Raw genomic sequence first — 24,751 nt, forward strand, 5'->3', positions numbered from 1 at the left:
GAAAATCGACCGTGCATTCGTGACGGCAACGTGCACGTTCTGAAATGTTTTATTGTCGTGTGCCGTCCGTGCGCGGTCGCTACGATCCTCGCGTGGCGGAAGAAAACCAACGACGACGGGAACCCCGCGGGCACATCGCGCGATCCCGCGGCAACACCCCCCCCCCCCAAACCCCCCCCCAACCCCCCCCCCCAACCCCCCCCCTCCCCCCCCCCAACCCCCCGGGCTTGGCTATGACGGAACTTCGGGTCTCCGTCGCCCGCAACGCCGGACGATCGAGCGCCCCCCCTTGCCCATCCGTAGCACGGCGGCGGCGGCCAGAACTCTCGTGAGCCACGACCCGCCGCGACCTGGGCCTGAGCACAAAGTCGAAGCGTCTTCGCCCAACGCCATTCCCCCCCCCCCCGCTGGGCAAATACCCTTCCCGCGAAGCTGCGTTAACGACACCGCCAACGCCGCGGTTGGCGGGCACCCCGCCTCCCACGCACGGCTACTGCATCGCGAGCGTCCACACGGTGTAGATCTCCTTGGGGAAGTTGTCCTGGGGCTCCTGGGCGACCACTCGCAGGCCGCTGCGCTCCACCAGGGCGCGCACCAGAGACAGCTCACGGCACACGCTGCTGTCGGCCTCGTCCAGCACCACGCCCTGCGCGGAAACACGGCGCCGCGTCACGGCAACGGCACACCGTCACGGCAACGGCACCGTCACGACACTGTCATGGCAAAGCGTCACCGTCACGGCACAGCGTCAGTCGCGGCAACGGCACAGTCACGGCACAGTCACGGCACAGCGGCACAGTCACGGCAAAGCATCACGGCACAGCGTCACGGCCACAGCACAGTCACGGCACAGCGTCACGGCACAGCGTCACGGCTACGGCACAGCGTCACGGCTACGGCACAGCGTCACGGCTACGGCACAGCGTCACAGTCACGGCACAGCGTCACAGCTACGGCACAGCATCACAGTCATGGCAAAGCGTCACAGTCATGGCACAGCGTCACGGCTACGGCACAGCGTCATGGCTACGGCGCCAGTCCAGAAGCAGGAGAGGACCCCCGCGGGAACCTCTGCCGATGACCTCCCGGTTCACTCCCTCGCGTTCCCTCACCCCCACCACCGCCAACGCTCTCCTACACCCTCGGCCGTCCCGCCGACGACTCCACTCCTCTCCAACAACCTTGCCCACAATCCCGCCCCCCCCCCCCACCCCCGGCCCCCCACACTTCTGCTCTGCTTTCCAAACTCCGCCGGCGCCCTGCCTACCACCGCCGCCTACCGTTGACATTTCTCGCTCTGTAAATCACTCCGAGGTCGTGCCCCACCCACCCCTCCCCCCCCCCCCCCCCGTCTCACCCGGATTCTCTCCTCTCTCGCTACCCTTGGCCCCGTCCCGTCCACCTCTCGCTACCCTTGGCCCCGTCCCGTCCACCTCTCGCTACCCTTGGCCCCGTCCCGTCCACCTCTCGCTACCCTTGGCCCCGTCCCGTCCACCGCGTCTCCGCCGTTCCCCCCGCCGTGCCTCCCTCGCCCCCCCCCCCCCCCCCCCCCGCACGCGAGGCCAGCCGGGGTCTCTCGTGAGCGGAGATGGGGCCAGGATCGCTTCAGGGCCAAGGCGGCGGGGTTTGTTAGTGGCGATGGGGCCCGAGTCGTTAGGGACGACGGGGCCGTGTGGGCCGATTGGTCCCATCGAGCCGTGTGCGGGCCCTAGGGGCCGTGTTGGCCCTAGGGGCCGTGTTGGCCCTAGGGGCCGTGCTGGCCTAGGGGCCGTGTTGGCCCTAGGGGCCGTGTTGGCCTAGGGGCCGTGCGGGCCCTAGGGGCCGTGCGGGCCCTAGGGGCCGTGTTGGCCGAGGGGCCATGTTGGCCCTAGGGGCCGTGATGGCCGAGGGGCCATGTTGCCCTAGGGGCCGTGATGGCCTAGGGGCCGTGTTGGCCCTAGGGGCCGTGTTGGCCGAGGGGCCATGTTGGCCCTAGGGGCCGTGATGGCCTAGGGGCCGTGATGGCCTAGGGGCCGTGTTGGCCCTAGGGGCCGTGTTGGCCGAGGGGCCATGTTGGCCCTAGGGGCCGTGATGGCCTAGGGGCCGTGATGGCCTAGGGGCCGTGTTGGCCCTAGGGGCCGTGATGGCCGAGGGGCCATGTTGGCCCTAGGGGCCGTGATGGCCTAGGGGCCGTGATGGCTTAGGGGCCGTGTTGGCCCTAAGGGCCGTGATGGCCTAGGGGCCGTGATGGCCTAGGGGCCGTGTTGGCCCTAGGGGCCATGTTGGCCCTAGGGGCCGTGTTGGCCTAGGGGCCGTGCGGGCCCTAGGGGCCGTGCGGGCCCTAGGGGCCGTGTTGGCCGAGGGGCCATGTTGGCCCTAGGGGCCGTGTTGGCCTAGGGGCCGTGTTGGCCCTAGGGGCCGTGTTGGCCCTAGGGGCCGTGTTGGCCCTAGGGGCCGTGTTGCCCTAGGGGCCGTGTTGGCCCTAGGGGCCGTGTTGGCCCTAGGGGCCGTGTTGGCCCTAGGGGCCGTGTTGGCCCTAGGGGCCGTGTTGGCCCTAGGGGCCGTGTTGGCCCTAGGGGCTGTGTTGGCCCTAGGGGCTGTGATGGCCCTAGGGGCCGCGTTGGCCCTAGGGGCCGTGTTGGCCCTAGGGGCCGTGCGGGCCCTAGGGGCCGTGTTGGCCCTAGGGGCCGTGTTGGCCCCTAGGGGCCGCGTTGGCCCTAGGGGCCGTGTTGGCCCTAGGGGCCGTGTTGCCCTAGGGGCCGTGTTGCCCTAGGGGCCGTGTTGGCCCTAGGGGCTGTGTTGGCCTAAGGGCCGTGCGGGCCCTAGGGGCCGTGTTGGCCCTAGGGGCCGTGTTGGCCCTAGGGGCCGTGCGGGCCCTAGGGGCCGTGTTGGCCCTAGGGGCCGTGTTGGCCCCTAGGGGCCGCTTTGGCCCTAGGGGCCGTGTTGGCCCTAGGGGCCGTGTTGGCCTAGGGGCCGTGTTGGCCCTAGGGGCCGTGTTGGCCCTAGGGGCCGTGCGGGCCCTAGGGCCGTGTTGGCCGTGCCTGTGACGCCATGTTGTCCTTGATGCAAACGACACCGCCGGGCCGCAGAGCGCCGCGACACCGCGCCAGGAAGCCCACCAGGTGCTCGTCCGTGAGGTGGCCTGCGTCCACCACACGGCAGGGTCAACCACAACACGGCCACACGGTAGGTCAACCACAACACGGCCACATGGTAAGACAACCACAACACGGCCACACGGTAGGGTCAACCACAACACAGTCACAGGTAGGGTCAACCACAACACGGTCACACGGTAGGTCAACCACAACACAGTCACACGGTAGGGTCAACCACAACACGGCCACACAGGAGGGTCAACCACAACACAGCTACACGGTAGGGTCAACCACAACACGGCCACTGGGTAGGTCAACCACAACACGGCCACTCGGTAGGTCAACCACAACACGGCCACACGGTAGGTCCACCACAACACGGCCACTCGGTAGGGTCAACCACAACACGGCCACTCAGTAGGGTCAACCACAACACAGCTATACGGGAGGCACAACCACAACAAAGTGACACGGTAGGGTCAACCACAACACGGCCACTCGGTAGGGTAAACCACAACACAGCCACACGGGAGGGACAACCACAACACAGTCACACGGTAGCGTCAACCACAACACAGTCACATGGTAAGACAACCACAACACAGTCACATGGTAGATCAACCACAACACAGTCACACGGTAGGGCCAACCACAACACGGCCGCACTGTAGGTGAACCCGCCACAACACGGCCACGCGGTAGGGCCAACACTTCTCGCCCGCGCGCCCCCACTCACCGATCACCCACTGGATCCACACGACGTCGTAGGTCACGTCGCCGAAGGAGAAGTCCTGCAGGCCGCAGCAGTAGAAGCTGCCGACGCGCGACGACGCCTCGGGGCCCAGGTGGGCCTTGGCGCGCTCCAGGAATCCCGGCGTCACGTCCACCAGGTCCACGCAGCGAAACAGCGGCAGCAGCAGTCGCTTCGTGATGCGGCCTATGCCGGCGCCGCAGTCCAGCGCGCGGCCTCTGCCAGTCTTGCCCGTGCCTCCACCACCCTCCCCCTTCTAGTGGGGGCGCGGGCAGGGGGGGGTGGGTGGGGTGTGGGGTTACGGGCGGACGCGCACGGGCACGTGTGGACGGGCACGTGTGGACGGGCACAAAGATAAAACACTCGCAGATCAAGTTACTCGCAATGCAAGGTTTTACTGTACATACGAGATCCCCCCCCCCCCCCCCCCCCCCCCCCCCGTGTAGCCTCAGCAGACTTGTAGGGGGCAGGTGCTGTTAGCGAGCAGCACCTGTGAAGGCCGGCACGGCACGGCACACGAAGGGGGTGGGTGGCCGGCACCACGCCCGGCCGGCCTTTGTCTCCACAGCGGCGATGTTTACTACACACCGCACCGGGTAACTCATTTGAGGCCGAGTCGAACTAGGGGAGGCCCAGGACCGGTTCAGATAACCGTCACCGGTGGTGTTGGCCGTGAGCGGGAATCGAACCCGTGTCGCCGGGTTAATGGCGCAGCGTAGCGCTAACCGCTGCACTGCCGCTCCACGGACACGCACGGACACGCACGGACACGCACGGACGGACACGCACACGCACGGACACAGCTACAGAGTTACTCTGAGCCACTTGCAGAACAGGCCCCCCCCCCAACGGACGATGCTGCTCCCTCAAAAGACAAAGATCCTCCGCACTCACCCCCCCCCCCCCCCGCCACACGAATGTTTGGTTCGTTAACGTCTCAGCGCGGTGGCGGGATGTTGACAACCTCACCTCGTGTACAGGAGATCGTCGTGTGGTGGTGGTGGTGGTGGAGGTGGATTAAAACAACGCATTTGTATTTTACACGATCTAACGCGGAACTAAACCCATGTTATTGTACACTAGCCCGTAGCGCGTCCAAAGGACGGGCGTACTGCAGGTCATCTGAAATATTCAATAGAAAATAATGACCCGCTCATGATTATTAATGAAGGGGTGGGGGGGCTGGGTCCACGTGAGTCATCAGCTCATGATTATTGATGGTGGAGGGGGGGAGCTCCATGTGGAGTGACGTCGTCCGCTGATGATTATTAATGAGGAGGTGGGTGGCCAGCACCACGCCCGGCCGCGTTTGTCTCCCCTAGTAACGATGTTTACGCACCGCACCAGCTACTCATTTGAGGCCGAGTTGACCTAGGGGAGAGGCCCGGGACCGGTTCAGAAAATCGTCGGCGGTGTTGTTGTTGGCCGTGAGCGGGAATCGAACCCGGGTCGCCGGTGCTTACCCTCACAGGAACTCACACACACGTACTCAGAGACAGGTACTCATGCTCAAAGGTACACAGACAAAGATCCCCCGTGTAGCCTTAACAGCCTGTAGGGGCAAAGTGCTGTTAGCGAGCAGCACCTGTGAAGGCCGGCACGGCACACGAGGGGGTGGGTGGCCAGCACCACGCCCGGCCGCCTTTGTCTCCCCTAGTGGCGATGTTTACTACACACCGCACCGGGTACTCTATTAAGTAGAGCTAGGGAAGGCCTAGGACCGGTGCAGATTATAATCGTCACTGGTGGTGTTGGCCGTGAGCGGGAATCGAACTCTGGTCGCCGGGTTCGTAGCGCAGCTCGCTAACCACTACACTACCGCTCCCCACACAGCTACTCACATAGGTACTCACGCTCGCAGGTACTCTCACAGGTACTCACAGGTAATCTCACAAGTACTCACACTCACAGGTACTGACACAGGTACTCACACTCCCATGTACTCTCACAGGTACTCACACTCACAGGTACTGACACAGGTACTCACGCTCGCAGGTACTGGCACAGGTACTCACAGGAACACACAGGTACCCGCAGGTGCTCATATTCACAGGGGTACTCACTCATCACACACACACAGGTACTCACAGGTACTCACTCATCACACACACATGTACTCACACTCACAGGGACTCAATCACACACACACTCACAGGTACTCACTCATCACACACACAGGTACTCACAGGTACTCACTCATCACACACACAGGTACTCACAGGTACTCACTCATCACATACACACACTCACAGGTACTCACTCATCACACACACACTCACAGGTACTCACTCATCACATACACTCACAGGTACTCACTCATCACATACACACACTCACAGGTACTCACTTATCACACACACAGGTACTCACAGGTACTCACTCATCACACACACAGGTACTCACAGGTACTCACTCATCACACACACACAGGTACTGACACAGGTACTCACACTCACAGGTACTCAATAACACACACACTCACAGGTACTCACTCATCACACACACAGGTACTCACTCATCACACACACACAGGTACTCACTTATCACACACACACACACAGGTACTGACACAGGTACTCACTCATCACACACACTCACAGGTACTCAATAACACACACACTCACAGGTACTCACTCATCACACACACACAGAGGTACTGACAGGTACTCACTCATCACACACACACAGGTACTGACACAGGTACTCACACTCACAGGTACTCAATAACACACACACTCACAGGTACTCACTCATCACACACACACAGGTACTGACAGGTACTCACTCATCACACACACAGGTACTGACACAGTTACTCACTCATCACACACACACACAGGTACTCACTCATCACACACACACACAGGTACTCACTCATCACACACACACACACAGGTACTGACAGGTACTCACTCATCACACACACACAGGTACTGACACAGGTACTCACACTCACAGGTACTCAATAACACACACACTCACAGGTACTCACTCATCACACACACAGGTACTCACTCATCACACACACAGGTACTGACACAGGTACTCACTCATCACACACACTCACAGGTACTCACTCATCACACACACACACACACAGGTACTGACAGGTACTCACTCATCACACAGACACACGTACTGACACAGGTACTCACACTCACAGGTACTCAATAACACACACACTCACAGGTACTCACTCATCACACACACAGGGACTCACTCATCACACACACAGGTACTGACAGGTACTCACTCATCACACACACACACACAGGTACTGACAGGTACTCACTCATCACACACACACAGGTACTGACACAGGTACTCACACTCACAGGTACTCAATAACACACACACTCACAGGTACTCACTCATCACACACACAGGTACTCACTCATCACACACACACACAGGTACTGACACAGGTACTCACTCATCACACACACTCACAGGTACTCACTCATCACACACACACAGGTACTGACAGGTACTCACTCATCACACACACACACAGGTACTGACACAGGTACTCACTAATCACACACACTCACAGGTACTCAATCACACCCACACTCACAGGTACTCACTCATCACACACACTCACAGGTACTGACAGGTACTGACTCATCACACACACACACAGGTACTCACAGGTACTCACTCATCACACACACACACACAGGTACTGACAGGTACTCACTCATCACACACACACAGAGGTACTGACAGGTACTCACTCATCACACACACAGGTACTGACACAGGTACTCACTAATCACACACACTCACAGGTACTCAATCACACACACACTCACAGGTACTCACTCATCACACACACACAGGTACTGACAGGTACTCACTCATCACACACACACAGGTACTCACTCATCACACACACACACAGGTACTGACACAGGTACTCACTCAACACACACACTCACAGGTACTGACAGGTAATCACTCATCACACACACAGGTACTCACAGGTACTCACTCATCACATACACACACTCACAGGTACTCACTTATCACACACACACACAGGTACTCACAGGTACTCACTCATCACACACACAGGTACTCACAGGTACTCACTCATCACACACACACACAGGTACTGACACAGGTACTCACACTCACAGGTACTCAATAACACACACACTCACAGGTACTCACTCATCACACACACAGGTACTCACTCATCACACACACAGGTACTGACACAGGTACTCACTCATCACACACACACACAGGTACTGACACAGGTACTCACACTCACAGGTACTCAATAACACACACACTCACAGGTACTCACTCATCACACACACAGGTACTCACACATCACACACACAGGTACTGACACAGGTACTCACTCATCACACACACTCACAGGTACTCACTCATCACACACACACACAGGTACTGACAGGTACTCACTCATCACACAGACACACGTACTGACACAGGTACTCACACTCACAGGTACTCAATAACACACACACTCACAGGTACTCACTCATCACACACACAGGGACTCACTCATCACACACACAGGTACTGACAGGTACTCACTCATCACACACACACAGGTACTGACACAGGTACTCACACTCACAGGTACTCAATAACACACACTCACAGGTACTCACTCATCACACACACACAGGTACTCACTCATCACACACACACACAGGTACTGACACAGGTACTCACTCATCACACACACTCACAGGTACTCACTCATCACACACACACACACAGGTACTGACAGGTACTCACTCATCACACACACACACAGGTACTGACACAGGTACTCACTAATCACACACACTCACAGGTACTCAATCACACCCACACTCACAGGTACTCACTCATCACACACACTCACAGGTACTGACAGGTACTGACTCATCACACACACACACAGGTACTCACAGGTACTCACTCATCACACACACACACACAGGTACTGACAGGTACTCACTCATCACACACACACAGAGGTACTGACAGGTACTCACTCATCACACACACAGGTACTGACACAGGTACTCACTAATCACACACACTCACAGGTACTCAATCACACACACACTCACAGGTACTCACTCATCACACACACACACAGGTACTGACAGGTACTCACTCATCACACACACACAGGTACTCACTCATCACACACACACAGGTACTGACACAGGTACTCACTCAACACACACACTCACAGGTACTGACAGGTAATCACTCATCACACACACAGGTACTGACACAGGTACTCACTCATCACACACACTCACAGGTATTCACTCATCACACACACACAGGTACTCACTCATCACACACACACAGGTACTGACAGGTACTCACTCATTACACACACACAGGTAGTGACACAGGTACTCACTAATCACACACACTCACAGGTACTCACTCATCACACACACTCACAGGTACTCACTCATCACACACACACAGGTACTGACAGGTACTCACTCATCACACACACAGGTACTGACACAGGTACTCACTCATCCCACACACACACAGGTACTGACACAGGTACTCACTCATCACACACACTCACAGGTACTGACAGGTACTCACTCATCACACACACACAGGTACTCACAGGTACTCACTCATCACACACACACAGGTACTGACACAGGTACTCACTCATCACACACACAGGTACTGACACAGGTACTAACACACACACAGGTACTGACACAGGTACTCACACTCGCAGGTGCTCACGCTCACAGGTACTCACTCATCACACAGACACACAGGTACTCACTCATCACACACACACAGGTACTGACACAGGTACTCACTCATCACACACAGGTACTGACACAGGTACTAACACACACACAGGTACTGACACAGGTACTCACACTCGCAGGTGCTCACTCATCACACACACTCACAGGTACTCACTCATCACACACACACAGGTACTGACACAGATATTAACACACACACAGGTACTGACACAGGCACTCACTCATCACACACAGGTACTGACACAGGTACTAACACACACACAGGTACTGACACAGGTACTAACACACACACAGGCACTGACACAGGTACTAACACACACACAGGTACTAACACACACACACAGGTACTGACACAGGTACTCACACTCGCAGGTGCTCACTCATCACACACACACACACAGGTACTGACACAGGTACTAACACACACACAGGTACAGACACAGGTACTAACACACACACAGGTACTGACACAGGTACTAACACACACAGGTACTAACATAGGTACTCACACTCGCAGGTGCTCACTCATCACACACACTCACAGGTACTGACACAGGTACTAACACACACACAGGTACTGACACAGGTACTCACACTCGCAGGTGCTCACTCATCACACACACTCACAGGTACTCACTCATCACACACACACAGGTACTGACACAGGTACTAACACACACACAGGTACTGACACAGGTACTAACACACACAGGTACTGACACAGGTACTAACACACACACACACAGGTACTGACACAGGTACTAACACACACACAGGTACTGACACAGGTACTAACACACACACACACAGGTACTGACACAGGTACTCACACACACAGGTACTAACACACACACACAGGTACTAACACACACACACACAGGTACTGACACAGGTACTAACACACACACAGGTACTAACACACACACACACGTACTAACACACACAGGTACTAACACAAGACAGGTACTCACTCATCACACACAGGTACTGACACAGGTACTAACACACACACACAGGTACTGACACAGGTACTAACACACACACACACAGGTACTGACACAGGTACTAACACACACACAGGTACTGACACAGGTACTAACACACACACACACAGGTACTGACACAGGTACTCACACACACAGGTACTAACACACACACACAGGTACTAACACACACACACACAGGTACTGACACAGGTACTAACACACACACAGGTACTAACACACACACACACGTACTAACACACACAGGTACTAACACAAGACAGGTACTCACTCATCACACACAGGTACTGACACAGGTACTAACACACACAGACACAGGTACTGACACAGGTACTAACACACACACACACAGGTACTCACACACACAGGTACTAACACACACACAGGTACTCACACACACAGGTACTAACACACACACACAGGTAGTCACACACGCAGGTGCTCACGCTCACAGGTACTCACTCATCACACACACAGGTACTCACTCATCACACACACAGGTACTCACTCATCACACACACACACAGGTACTAACACACACACAGGTACTAACACACACACAGGTACTAACACAGGTACTCACACACACAGGTACTAACACACACACACAGGTACTAACACACACACACACAGGTACTAACACAGGTACTAACACACACACAGGTACTAACACACACACACAGGTACTAACACACACACAGGTACTGACACAGGTACTAACACACACACACGTACTAACACAGGTACTAACACACACAGGTACTAACACACACACAGGTACTAACACACACACAGGTACTAACACAGGTACTAACACACACAGGTACTAACACACACACGTACTAACACACACACACAGGTACTAACATACACACACACAGGTACTGACACACACAGGTACTAACACACACACACAGGTACTGACACACACACACAGGTACTAACACACACACAGGTACTAACACACACACACAGGTACTAACACACACACACAGGTACTAACACACACACAGGTACTAACACACACACACAGGTACTAACACACACACACAGGTACTAACACACACACACAGGTACTAACACACACACACAGGTACTAACACACACACACACACACACAGGTACTAACACACACACAGGTACTAACACACACACAGGTACTAACACACACACACAGGTACTAACACACACACACAGGTACTAACAGACACACACAGGTACTAACACACACACACACAGGTACTAACACACACACACACACAGGTACAACACAGGTACTAACACACACACAGGTACTAACACACACACAGGTACTAACACACACAGGTACTAACACACACACACAGGTACTAACACACACACAGGTACTAACACACACACAGGTAGTCACACTCACACACAGGTACTAACACAGGTACTAACACACACACAGGTACTAACACACACACACAGGTACTAACACACACACACAGGTACTAACACACACACACAGGTACTAACACACACACACACAGGTGCTAACACACACACACAGGTACTAACACACACACAGGTACTAACACACACACAGGTACTGACACAGGTGCTCACTCATCACACACACACACACACACAGGTACTAACACACACACACACAGGTACTAACACACACACATAGGTACTAATACACACACAGGTACTAACACACACACACACAGGTACTAACACACACACACAGGTACTAACACACACACACACAGGTACTAACACACACAGGTACTAACACACACACACAGGTACTAACACACACACACACACAGGTACTAACACACACACACAGGTACTAACACACACACACACAGGTACTAACATACACACAGGTACTAACACAGGTACTAACACACACACAGGTACTAACACACACACACAGGTACTAACACACACACAGGTACTAACACACACACACAGGTACTAACACACACACACACACACGTACTAACACACACACACACACACAGGTACTAACACACACACACAGGTACTAACACACACACACACAGGTCCTAACACACACACACAGGTACTAACACACACACACAGGTACTAACACACACACACACAGGTACTAACACACACACACAGGTACTAACACACACACACAGGTACTAACACACACACACAGGTACTAACACACACACACAGGTACTAACACACACAGGTACTAACACACACACATACAGGTACTAACACAGGTACTAACACACACACACACAGGTACTAACACACACACACAGGTACTAACACACACACACAGGTACTAACACACACACACAGGTACTAACACACACACACACAGGTACTAACACAGGTGCTGACGCTCACAGGGGTGCTCACGTCAAGGAAGCGCAGCAGGAACTTGCGCGAGGCGGCGATGTCGATGCTGGAGATGTGGCCGTACCCGCCCAGCATGCCGTCCACGGTGGGCGACGTCTGCCGCCAGTACTCCTCCGCCCGGCTGTAGAACTCCGGCTCGTCGTCAATAACCTCGCTCGTCATCGCCTCCACCGCCTCCTCCGCCTCCTCGTCGTCGTCGTCGTCGCTCTGCCTCCTCGACTCGACGCCTCCTCCTCAAACCTCCTCAGCGGCACCTCCTCACTCCCGACACCTCACCGGGACCTCCTCACTCCCGACACCTCCTCGCTCGCGACACCTCCTCGCTCGCGACGACTCCTCACTCGCGACGACTCCCCCCACGAGGTCTTCTGCAACAGTCCTCCACCAGGACGTTGCCGCTTTGCTCCCTCCTCCTCCTCCTCACGACTGCGCGTGGACTGGACTCGACCGGACCCTGTGGGAAACGCAGACGATGCACACGTGAGACTGTGCGGCTGTGTGGCTGTGTGGCTGTGATTGTGTGACTGTGTGCGTGTGACTGTGTGCGTGTGACTGTGTGCATGTGATTGTGTGACTGTGTGCGTGTGACTGTGCGACTGTGTGCGTGTGACTGTGCGACTGTGTGACTGTGTGCGTGTGACTGTGTGACTGTGTGCGTGTGACTGTGCGACTGTGTGAATGTGTGCGTGTGACTGTGTGAGTGTGTGACTGTGTGAGTGTGTGATTGTGTGCATGTGACTGTGTGACTGTGCGACTGTGTGCGTGTGACTGTGTGCATGACTGTGTGACTGTCTAACTGTGTGCATGTGTGCGTGTGAATGTGTGTGAATGTGTGCGTGTGAATGTGTGCGTGTGAATGTGTGCGTGTGAATGTGTGCGTGTGCGACTGTTTGACTGTGTGACTGTGTGACTGTGTGAGTGTGTGACTGTGTGTGTGAATGTGTGACTGTGTGCGTGTGACTGTGTGCGACTGTGTGACTGTGTGAGTGTGTGAGTGTGTGACTGTGTGAGTGTGTGAATGTGTGACTGTGTGCGTGTGCGACTGTGTGACTGTGTGCGTGTGTGACTATGTGAGTGTGAGACTGCGTTTGTGCTACTGTGTGCATGAGAATGTGTGATTGTGTGCGTGTGACTGTGTGCGTGTGACTGTGTGCGTGAGACTGTGTGACTGTGTGGTTGTGTGCATGTGATTGTGTGACTGTGTGCATGTGATTGTGTGCGTGTGAATGTGTGCGTGTGACTGTGTGCGTGTGTGACTGTGTGACTGTGTACGTGTGTGACTGTGTGAGTGTGTGACTGTGTGCGTGTGACTGTGTGCGTGTGACTGTGTGACTGTGTGAATATGTGACTGTGTCCGTGTGACTGTGCGTGTGACTGTGTGAGTGTGTGACTGTGCGTGTGACTGTGTGACTGTGTGAGTGTGTGACTGTGTGAATGTGTGAATGTGTGACTGTGTGAGTGTGTGAGTGTGTGACTGTGTGACTGTGTGAGTGTGTGAGTGTGTGACTGTGTGAGTGTGCGACTGTATACGTATGTGACTGTCCGTGTGTCTCATATAGAGACGCACTGCGTGTGAGATTGGGTGCGTGTGTGACTGTATGCGTGTCTTCGTGTTTGTGTGTGACTGTGAGACCGTGCGTGTGAGACTTTGTGTGTGACTGTGCGCGTCTCTTTGTGTTTGCGAGTGCGTGACTCTATGCGTGTGTCTGCGTGTGAGACTCTGCATGTGTGAATGTGCGTGTGAGACTGTGTGTAGCCGTGTACGTCTGTGTGTCACTGTTTGTGTCACCGTGTGTCCACGTGTGCCCATGTGTGTCCACGTGTCTCTCTGTGTTACCGTGCATCCACGTGTCTGTGTGTCACACCGCATGTTTGTGTACTTTCACCGCGTGTCCCTGTGTGTCACACCACGTGTCCGTGTGTCACACCACGTGTCCGTGTGTAACACCACGTGTCCGTGTGTGTCACACCACGTCTCCGTGTGTCACACTGCGTGTTCGTGTGTATCACACCGCGTGTCCGCGTGTGTCACACCGCGTGTCCGTGTGTGTCACACCACGTGTCCGTGTGTGTCACACCACGTGTCCGTGTGTGTCACACTGCGTGTCCGTGTGTGTCACCGTGTCCCTATGTGTGTCACCGTGTGTCTATGTGTGTCACCGTGTGTCTGTGTGTCACCGCGTGTCTGTGTGTCTATGTGTCTGTGTGTCACCGCGTGTCTGTGTGTCTATGTCTGTGTCACCGCGTGTCTGTGTGTCTATGTGTGTCGTGTCTGTGTGTATATGTGTGTCACCGTGTGTCTAATGTGTGTCACCGTGTGTCTATGTGTGTCTATGTGTGTCACCGTGTGTCTATGTGTGTGTCACCTCGTGTCCCTGTGTGTGTCACCGCGTGTCTCTATGTGTGTCACCGTGTCTCTATGTGTGTCACCGTGTGTCTATGTGTGTCACCGCGTGTCTGTGTGTCTATGTGTCTGTGTGTCACCGCGTGTCTGTGTGTCTATGTGTGTCACCGCGTGTCTGTGTGTCTATGTGTGTCACCGCGTGTCTGTGTGTCTATGTGTGTCACCGTGTGTCTATGTGTGTCACCGTGTGTCCCTGCGTGTGCCTGTGTCACCGTGTGTCTATGTGTGTGACCGCGTGTCTGTGTGTCTATGTGTGTCACCGCGTGTCACCGTGTGTCTATGTGTGTCACCGCGTGTCTATGTGTGTCACCGCGTGTCTATGTGTGTCTATGTGTGTCACCGCGTGTCTGTGTGTGTCACCGCGTGTCTATGTGTGTCACCGTGTGTCTATGTGTGTCACCGCGTGTCTATGTGTGTCACTGCGTGTCACCGCGTGTCTATGTGTGTCACCGCGTGTCTATGTGTGTCACCGCGTGTCCCGCGAGCACGTGCGTGCCTACGAGCGCGCGAGACCGGGCGAGCGGCGCAGCACCAGCGCCGGCGTGCCGCTATTCTGAGCCCGGCCGCCGGCACGGCTATAAAAGGCAGGCGCGCTACAGCCAGCCAGATCGCCCCGCGGTGGGGGTCACGGGGAGGGTGTGGAGGTCACGGGGGCCAGTGGCAGCCTCCGGCCAGCAGCGGAGAGACCACGGCGGCGGCCGTCGCCACCCGCCCGCTCCGCCCGGCAATAATAACAACAACGCAGGGCGAGGTGTCAGGACGTTCCAACGTCCCAAGACGTTCGAACGTCGAACGTCTCGGGACGCTGTTGGGACATCTTAACACCGAACGGACAGACCCACTTGGCGGGGCATCGAGGCTGGCATTCACGACACATCACCCTCTTCGCAACTGGAACGCTCTTCCTTCCGATGTTGGGAAGCCACGGCAGCCCATCGTCATCTCGACGATGGGCAAACTCATTTCTTTAGGGCCGCTCTTTGCGTTGTTTTTAGTTTGTTGTCCTTCCCCCCCCGCCCCCAGCGCCTCCGATCAGCGCGGCTGGCTGTGGTAACAACCACGCGGACAAATAAAATGTACGCATCGCCCTGGACACCGATGGGCCTGCGCCAGGGACGACCTCATTTATCGCCTGTCGCGTGGCAACACAAAGGGACACGTGGTGACACTCTGGGACACGTGGTGACACACAGGGACACGAGGTGACACACACACAGACACGCGGTGACACACATACAGACACGGTGACACACACAGACACGAGGTGACACACACACAGACACGCGGTGACACACACACAGACACGAGGTGACACACACAGACACGGTGACACACACAGACACGAGGTGACACACACAGACACGAGGTGACACACACACAGACACGAGGTGACACACACACAGACACGCGGTGACACACACAGACACGAGGTGACACACACACAGACACGAGGTGACACACAGACATTCTTTGATCAAAATGTACGCATCGTCCTTTACACCGATTGGCCTGCGCCAGAGACGGCCTCATGTATCGCCTGTCTCGCCACTGGCGTTAGACCAGAGATGCATCGTCAAAAGTTACACAGAGAGCCATGGAGGCCACGGGGCACTGCATGGAGGTCACGGGGCACTGCATGGAGGTCACTGGGCACTGCATGGAGGTCACGGGGCACTGCATGGAGGTCACGAGGCACTGCATGGAGGTCACGGGGCACTGCATGGAGGTCACGGGGCACTGCATGGAGGTCACAGGGCACTGCATTGAGGTCACGGGGCACTGCATGGAGGTCACGGGGCACTGCATGGAGGTCACGGGGCACTGCATGGAGGTCACGGGGCACTGCATGGAGGTCATGGGGCACTGCATGGATGTCACAGGTCACTGCATAGAGGTCACGGGGCACTGCATGGAGGTCACAGGGAACTGCATTGAGGTCACAGGGCACTGCATGGAGGTCACGGGGCACTGCATGGAGGTCACGGGGCACTGCATGGAGGTCACAGGGCACTGCATTGAGGTCACAGGGCACTGCATGGAGGTCACAGGGCACTGCATTGAGGTCACAGGGCACTGCATGGAGGTCACGGGGCACTGCATGAAGGTCACAGGGCACTGCATGGAGGTCACGGGGCACTGCATGGAGGTCACAGGTCACTGCATGGAGGTCACAGGACACGGCATGGAGGTCACAGGGCACTGCATGGAGGTCACGGGGCACTGCATGAAGGTCACGGGGCACTGCATGGAGGTCACGGGGCACTGAATGGAGGTCACAGGGCACTGCATGAAGGTCACGGGGCACTGAATGGAGGTCACGGGGCACTGCATGGAGGTCATGGGGCACTGCATGGATGTCACAGGTCACTGCATAGAGGTCACGGGGCACTGCATGGAGGTCACAGGGCACTGCATTGAGGTCACAGGGCACTGCATGGAGGTCACGGGGCACTGCATGGAGGTCACGGGGCACTGCATGGTGGTCACAGGGCACTGCATGGAGGTCACAGGGCACTGCATGGAGGTCACGGGGCACTGCATGGAGGTCACAGGGCACTGCATTGAGGTCTCAGGGCACTGCATGGAGGTCACGGGGCACTGCATGAAGGTCACAGGGCACTGCATGGAGGTCACGGGGCACTGCATGGAGGTCACAGGTCACTGCATGGAGGTCACAGGACACGGCATGGAGGTCACAGGGCACTGGATGGAGGTCACGGGGCAATGCATGGAGGTCACAGGGCACTGCATGGAGGTCACAGGTCACTGCATGGAGATCACAGGGCACTGCATGGAGGTCACGGGGCACTGCATTGAGGTCACAGGGCACTGCATGGAGGTCACGGGGCACTGCATGGAGGTCACAGGGCACTGCATGGAGGTCACAGGGCACTGCATTGAGGTCACAGGGCACTGCATGGAGGTCACGGGGCAATGCATGGAGGTCACTGTATAGAGGTCACTGTTCATTGAGGAACAAAATAAAACCATGTAGGGTGACGCCAATGTAAACACTATTGAAAACTAAACTAATTCTCCATAATACAGTTTTTGGGGTTAGATCGCGTAAAAATATAAATGTTGTGTTGTTAAACCCGCCACCACCCTACACAGCCAACCAGTAAGGGTTGTCACGTAAACAGAACGTGGCCAATTGGTCACTAGTACAGCACTAGTGTGTAGAGTAATGTATAGTAGTGTAGTGTATAGTGTAGTGTATAGTAGTGAAGTGTATAGTAGTGTAGTGTATAGTAGTGTAGTGTATAGTGTAGTGTATAGTAGTGTAGTGTATAGTGTCGTGTATAGTAGTGTATAGTATAGTAGTGTAGTGTATAGTGTAGTGTATAGTAGTGTAGTGTATAGTGTAGTGTATAGTAATGTAGTGTATAGTAGTGTAGTATACTGTAGTCTATAGTGTATACTGTAGTCTATAGTGTAGTGTATAGTAGTGTAGTGTATAGTAGTGTAGTGTATAGTAGTGTATAGTGTAGTGTATAGTGTAGTGTACTAGTACGGCACACCGGTTGTGTGTTGGAGAGCCAAGACACAACATTTACAATCCGAGTACGACGTTTCACCAGTAATTACAACCAGCTTCCTCAGGCGACAGCCACATTTATATATTTACGTGATCTAACCCCAAAAAAACCTGTATTATGGATGATGTTGGTCACGAAAGCACCTACATGTTAAACTAAACTATTTTACTAGGGTAAGGCACACTGCTGAGCTATGTAGCTCTCTTTCAAAAGCTACCTGGCCATGAATGATAAGCTCACCGAAGTGGCTTATCATTCATCACGAATTCCTAGCGGCCAAATGCTCTGAACGCACGACGTCAATTCTAAATGTGGAGGGGGGGGGGGGGAGGGAACCGGAGGACCTTAAGAAAAATCCACGCGGCCACACGGAGAGAGAGAGAGAGACACGCAACCTCCGAACGTACAATAATATAGTTTTGTTTTTGGGTTAGATCACGTAAAGATTTGTTGCTAATCCACCACCACCACCACCACCCGACGAAGACAATTCTTAAAGTTTGTCACGTAAACAAAAACGTGCCAATGAGCGACTACTCAAAGCACACCGCTGTGTCGGAGGGCAAATCCACAACGCTTACAAGCCGAGGCCGACATTTCTCTGGCGGTTACAACCAGCTTCATCGTCAGGCACGTTTCCTTTCGCTAACAAACCCCGCTAACTTTCCGCGTCGGATGGAGCCGGGTTCAACGACACATTTACCATTGACGCCATCGAACCCGAATCAATCCAAACACACACAGGCGTCACACGTCAGGGTCGGGATCGAACCCGCGACCCCGCGAAGGAAGCCCAACCCCAAATCCAACCCCAAAACGTACGATTCGAGAAACAGGAAAGCCCCTTAAGATGAAGGTGGTCTCAGACGTGGGATTCCACAGCCCGGGCACCCGGGCCCCGGGCACCCGGGCCCCACCCCCCCCCCCCCACGCGAGGAACAGAGCCGGTTCACCCATCGTCATCGTCGTCCGTGTGGTGGGCTGGTAGATGTTAACTACCTCGCCTGACGTGCGGGAGGTCGTGGGCACGATCCCCGACCCAGACTCCTGTTGTATACAGGTAGTCCCCGACTTACGAAGGTCCGACTTACGATATTTAGATCTTACGATGGCGATGCGACAAAATTGTAAGATATTTTAAATTTCGCGCGGCAGGCAAACGCGGCAGCGTACGAGGTACGATACTGTACGTTCAATGCATGCGTGATACGTAGCTTTAGCGATTTCATTTTAGGGTTACCACGATAGTGTACGTTCAAAGCATGCATGATACGTAGCTTTAGCGATTTCATTTTAGGGTTACCACGATACTGTACGCTCAATGCATGCATGATACGTAGCTTTAGCGATTTAATTTTAGGGTTACCACGATACTGTACGTTCAATGCATGCGTGATACGTAGCTTTAGCGATTTCATTTTAGGGTTACCACGATACTGTACGTTCAATGCATGCATGATACGTAGCTTTAGGGATTTAATTTTAGGGTTACCACGATACTGTACGTTCAATGCATGCATGATACGTAGCTTTAGCGATTTAATTTTAGGGTTACCACGATACTGTACGTTCAATGCATGTAAAACTTTTAATAGGAGATAGGATTGTTTCCTGAAAAAAACTTTCTATTCAATTGCAGTTGATATAGGTAGGCTAAGAATTTACCTTGTTTTTTTTTTACTTTGCATTTTACCGTGCAATGGGAGTATTGTAATTAATAAATACATACTGTATATAGTTTATACAGTACGGTACTGTAAATTGCTCTGTTTTGCTAAATTACCACCATTCTTTAAGACTCCTGGGTAGGCTAAGGCCATCTTCGACTTACGATGTTTTTGACTTACGGATGTGGGGGTCGTCGTAACGCACCTCCATCGTAAGTAAAGTACTACTACTACCTGTACTTGGGAGCTCTCGTGTTCTCTCGTCCCGTGGTCACGCGGATTTTGTTCATGGGTTTTCCGATTTTCCCCTACACATGTAGAATCGACAGCACACGTTTAGAGTATTTTGTTTGGCTGCGGCGAAAGCTTTTCACGCGATCATGACAAGCCCACTTCGTTGAACTATTTGTGATAGCCAGGTGACTTCTCAAATAGGGTATGGGTAGGTTCAGTGGGTCTCTGCGGGTGTCTGTGGTTCTAGACGAAACCTCTGGATCTCCGTGGTTCTCTACGAGTACTGGCCTCTGTGGATCTGTATGGGTCTCTACGAGGGCCTTATCTGGTGAGATAAAAAAAAGATGATTAGTTTTAGTGTGGTGAAGAGCCAAGTACTCCCAGCCGGACCTCACGGGTGGAAGAGGAGTGAGGGAGGAGGAGGTACTGTAAATGCGTGTGGAACTCGAACTCGTGGGGAGCGGTGGTGCTGCGGTTAGCGCAAACTAACTGCTCATCAGCACTGTGTATTGCCGCAGTATCGTTCACAACGGGAGCTGTGGTCTAACCACTGCTGGATGAAGACCTCTAAGCCTCCCTCGTTAGCTGCGCGTGTGTGGGCTGCTCTACGAACCCGGCGACCCGAGTTCGATTCCCGCTCACGGCCACCACCAGTGATGAATATTTGAACTGGTCCTGGGCTTCCCCTAGGTCGACTCAGCCTCAAATGAGTACCTGGTGCGGTGTGTAGTAAACATCGCCACCGGGGAGACAAAGGCGGTCGGGCGTGGTGCTGGCCACCCACCCTCTCGTGTGCCATGCCTGCCTTCGTAGGAGTTTGCTAACAGTACTTGCCCCAACAGTCTGTTAAGGCTATACAGGGGGATCTTTGTATGTACAGTAAAACCTTGGATTGTGAGTAACTTGGTCTGCGAATGTTTAGCAAGACGAGCAAATTTTTTAAATAAATATTAATTTGATAAATGAGCGAGGGTCTTGCAATACGAGTAGTAGTACATATAGAAGCTTTGTCTGCCGAGCGTCACGTGATCACAACTGATATACGAGTGCTTTGATATACGAGTGCTTTGGATTACAAACACGTATCCGGAACGAATTATGCTCGCAATCAAAGGTTGAACTTTTTTCACACCGTACATAGCCAACCGTAATAATTGGAGGTGCGGGGGAAGGACACCAAACGAAACACAAAAAGCAGTTCTAAACAAATTAGTTTTCAATCTAGATGATGATGATGATTTAAAAGTGTGTAGCCCCAGTGGCTTTCTAATATCGGAAGGAAGAGCGTTCCAGACGGCCGCAGAAGCGCACTTGAAAGCATGTGATATGCGGCCAAGAGCCGCCGCCGCTGCTGCTGCTGCGAGGAGACCGGAGTTTGCATGATGATGGTTTATGCTCCTGGACGAGGACAGCGACGTGTTGTGGTTCATATTCTTGGTTCTGTCGGTAAAGTCACCACGTAGAAGGGAAACAATAAAATGATAAAAATATAAAACAAATAATTCTCACGACGTTTCGACTGCAACACAAGCAATCATCATCGGGTGTGTTTCCCTTCTACGTGTTGACTTTACCGAAAGAACCAAGAATATGAATCCCTGCAGTCACGAAAGCTTTAAATCAAAATTTAACCGCCTCTACGGGGAGGGTTTCCACATCTTGTTGTGGTTTTCACAGCTGATGATGATTGCTTGTGTTGCAGTCGAAACGTCGTGATAATTTCATTGTTTTATATTTTTATTATTTCCCTTCTACGTGACTTTACCGAAAGAACCAAGAATATGAATCCCTGCAGTCACGAAAGCTTTAAATCAAAAGTGTGGTGGTTCGTTTGAGTTGAGTATCGCATCGTTTGTTGTTTTAAATGTCTGACCCGCCGCCCCTACCGCACCTACTGGAACATCAGTGGAAAAAGGGCTTCAGAGCTCATCGGATTCCTCCTCCTAAACGTGGCACCTGGCCTGGGTTTCGTGTAAAACCACCCGCTACTGTTGTTGTTAGTTTGAAAGCTCATTCTCTTTCAAGGTTAAATAATAATAATAATTATTATTACTTGTGACCATCCGTCTGCTCGTATATTTATCTGCGTCCGTATCCAAGTGTGTGTGGAACGAAAGACACACACCATGCATGAGGTGGCATGCCAAGGCCATCACACGCTCAAACTGTTTCTGTTTGGCCTGGATAGAGGGGGGGCTAAACGGAGAAGAGATGGAGTGATGTGGTACAGGAGGACGTGGAGCTGAATGAACTTGCCGATGACCGGTACCAGCGGTGTCAAGATCGGCCTCTGTGCAGGAGGCTCGTGAAGGACGCTACTGGGCAGTTGGAGGCAGTCGCCCTCCAACAACAACGGAGGGCAGAGGAGCGACGCTCACAACAACGAGCGGAGAGCTGGGCGGCTAAAACACAGCACTGTAAGGAGCACAGGTGGTGCATCTGCCAGTCCTCTCAGTCAGTCAACTTGTGGCACCTGGGTCTGCCCTGTGACCTCGTGCCAGCGGGCGTTCGGCACTTCACGTGGCCTCAACGTGCACCTTGCCTGGCACAAGCGCCGTGATGACATCCCCAACACTCAGAAAGCAGGCACGCAACAGCAGCCTACGTTCACCGCTAATACCACCACGGCTCGTGCGCCAGGCTGGGTGCACTTTGAGGCAGTCATGTGACGTGTGGAAAGCTCGCCGTTGCTGGCAGGTAACGGGATGGACCCAGGTGCCGTGGGTTGACTGCTGGTGCCAGGCTAGGTACAGGTGAAGGTCCCGGGACAGACCCAGGTGCCATGAGTTGAATGCTGTGCCAGATGTCACAACTGACGTGCGTTGTACGGACACGCGTGCACGCATGCCGACACGCGAGCCCTCTGCCCGCAGTTTCCACACGAGGGACAGAGACTGCCGTGGGGTCGGATGAGTTACATCTCACTACCCTGTGCAGTCCCGTCCCCTACGCTCCAAGTGTCCACCGTCGCTCTCCGTGTCCCTCCCTCGCCAACCTTGGCCCAGCCTCGCTCTCTCTCGCTCCCCGCCACTGAACCAACTCCCCCTGCCGCAAACAGGGCAACCATCTTCACGACAAAAAGTTGCTCCACGCAGGGCAACCATCTTCACTACAACAAGCTGCACCACACACAGCAACCATCTTCACTACAACAAGCTGCACCACACAGAGCAACCATCTTCACTACAACAAGCTGCAGCACACACAGCAACCATCTTCACTACAAGCTGCACCACACAGGGCAACCATCTTCACTACAACAAGCTGCACCACACACAGCAACCATCTTCACTACAACAAGCTGCACCACACAGAGCAACCATCTTCACTACAACAAGCTGCAGCACACACAGCAACCATCTTCACTACAAGCTGCACCACACAGGGCAACCATCTTCACTACAACAAGCTGCACCACAGAGAGCAACCATCTTCACTACAACAACCTGCAGCACACACAGCAACCATCTTCACTACAGGCTGCACCACACACAGCAACCATCTTCCCTACAACAACCTGAAGCACACAGAGCAACCATCTTCACTAAAACAACCTGCACCACACAGAGCAACCATCTTCACTACAACAATCTGCAGCACACACAGCAACCATCTTCACTAAAACAAGCTGCACCACACAGGGCAACCATCTTCACTACAACAAGCTGCACCACAGAGAGCAACCATCTTCACTACAACAACCTGCAGCACACACAGCAACCATCTTCACTACAACAAGCTGCACCACACACAGCAACCATCTTCCCTACAACAACCTGAAGCACACAGAGCAACCATCTTCACTAAAACAACCTGCACCACACAGAGCAACCATCTTCACTACAACAAGCTGCACCACACAGAGCAACCATCTTCACTACAACAACTTGCACCACACAGAGCAACCATCTTC

At 54.0% G+C, this 24,751-nt stretch overlaps 1 protein-coding gene across 12 annotated transcripts in view; it reads right to left on the reverse strand.

Moving 5' to 3' along the window:
- Nucleotides 1-217: 217 nt before the first annotated feature.
- NTMT1 (N-terminal Xaa-Pro-Lys N-methyltransferase 1) overlaps nt 218-24,751 on the reverse strand; it is a 28,786-nt gene continuing 4,252 nt past the window's right edge. For 3 of the 12 annotated variants that reach the window (XM_032976451.2, XM_032976460.2, XM_076053056.1), the window contains exons 2-5: nt 12,995-13,448; nt 3,814-4,084; nt 3,021-3,121; nt 218-646 (exon numbers count right to left, since the gene is read on the reverse strand). In XM_032976451.2, the coding sequence (XP_032832342.1) occupies nt 491-646; nt 3,021-3,121; nt 3,814-4,084; nt 12,995-13,156 (690 nt within the window). In that variant the 5' untranslated portion in view covers nt 13,157-13,448 and the 3' untranslated portion in view covers nt 218-490. Of the gene's footprint in view, nt 647-3,020; nt 3,122-3,813; nt 4,085-12,994; nt 13,449-14,859; nt 15,855-20,835; nt 20,913-22,149; nt 22,279-23,766; nt 23,884-24,751 lie in introns of those variants that run through there. The other 9 variants (XM_032976448.2, XM_032976454.2, XM_032976449.2 and 6 more) reach the window with 7 other exon arrangements.

Source organism: Petromyzon marinus, chromosome 59 (genome assembly GCF_048934315.1).
Source record: "Petromyzon marinus isolate PM22_M1 ecotype Great Lakes invasive population chromosome 59, UKy_Petmar_22M1.pri1.0, whole genome shotgun sequence".
Taxonomy (NCBI): domain Eukaryota; kingdom Metazoa; phylum Chordata; class Hyperoartia; order Petromyzontiformes; family Petromyzontidae; genus Petromyzon; species Petromyzon marinus.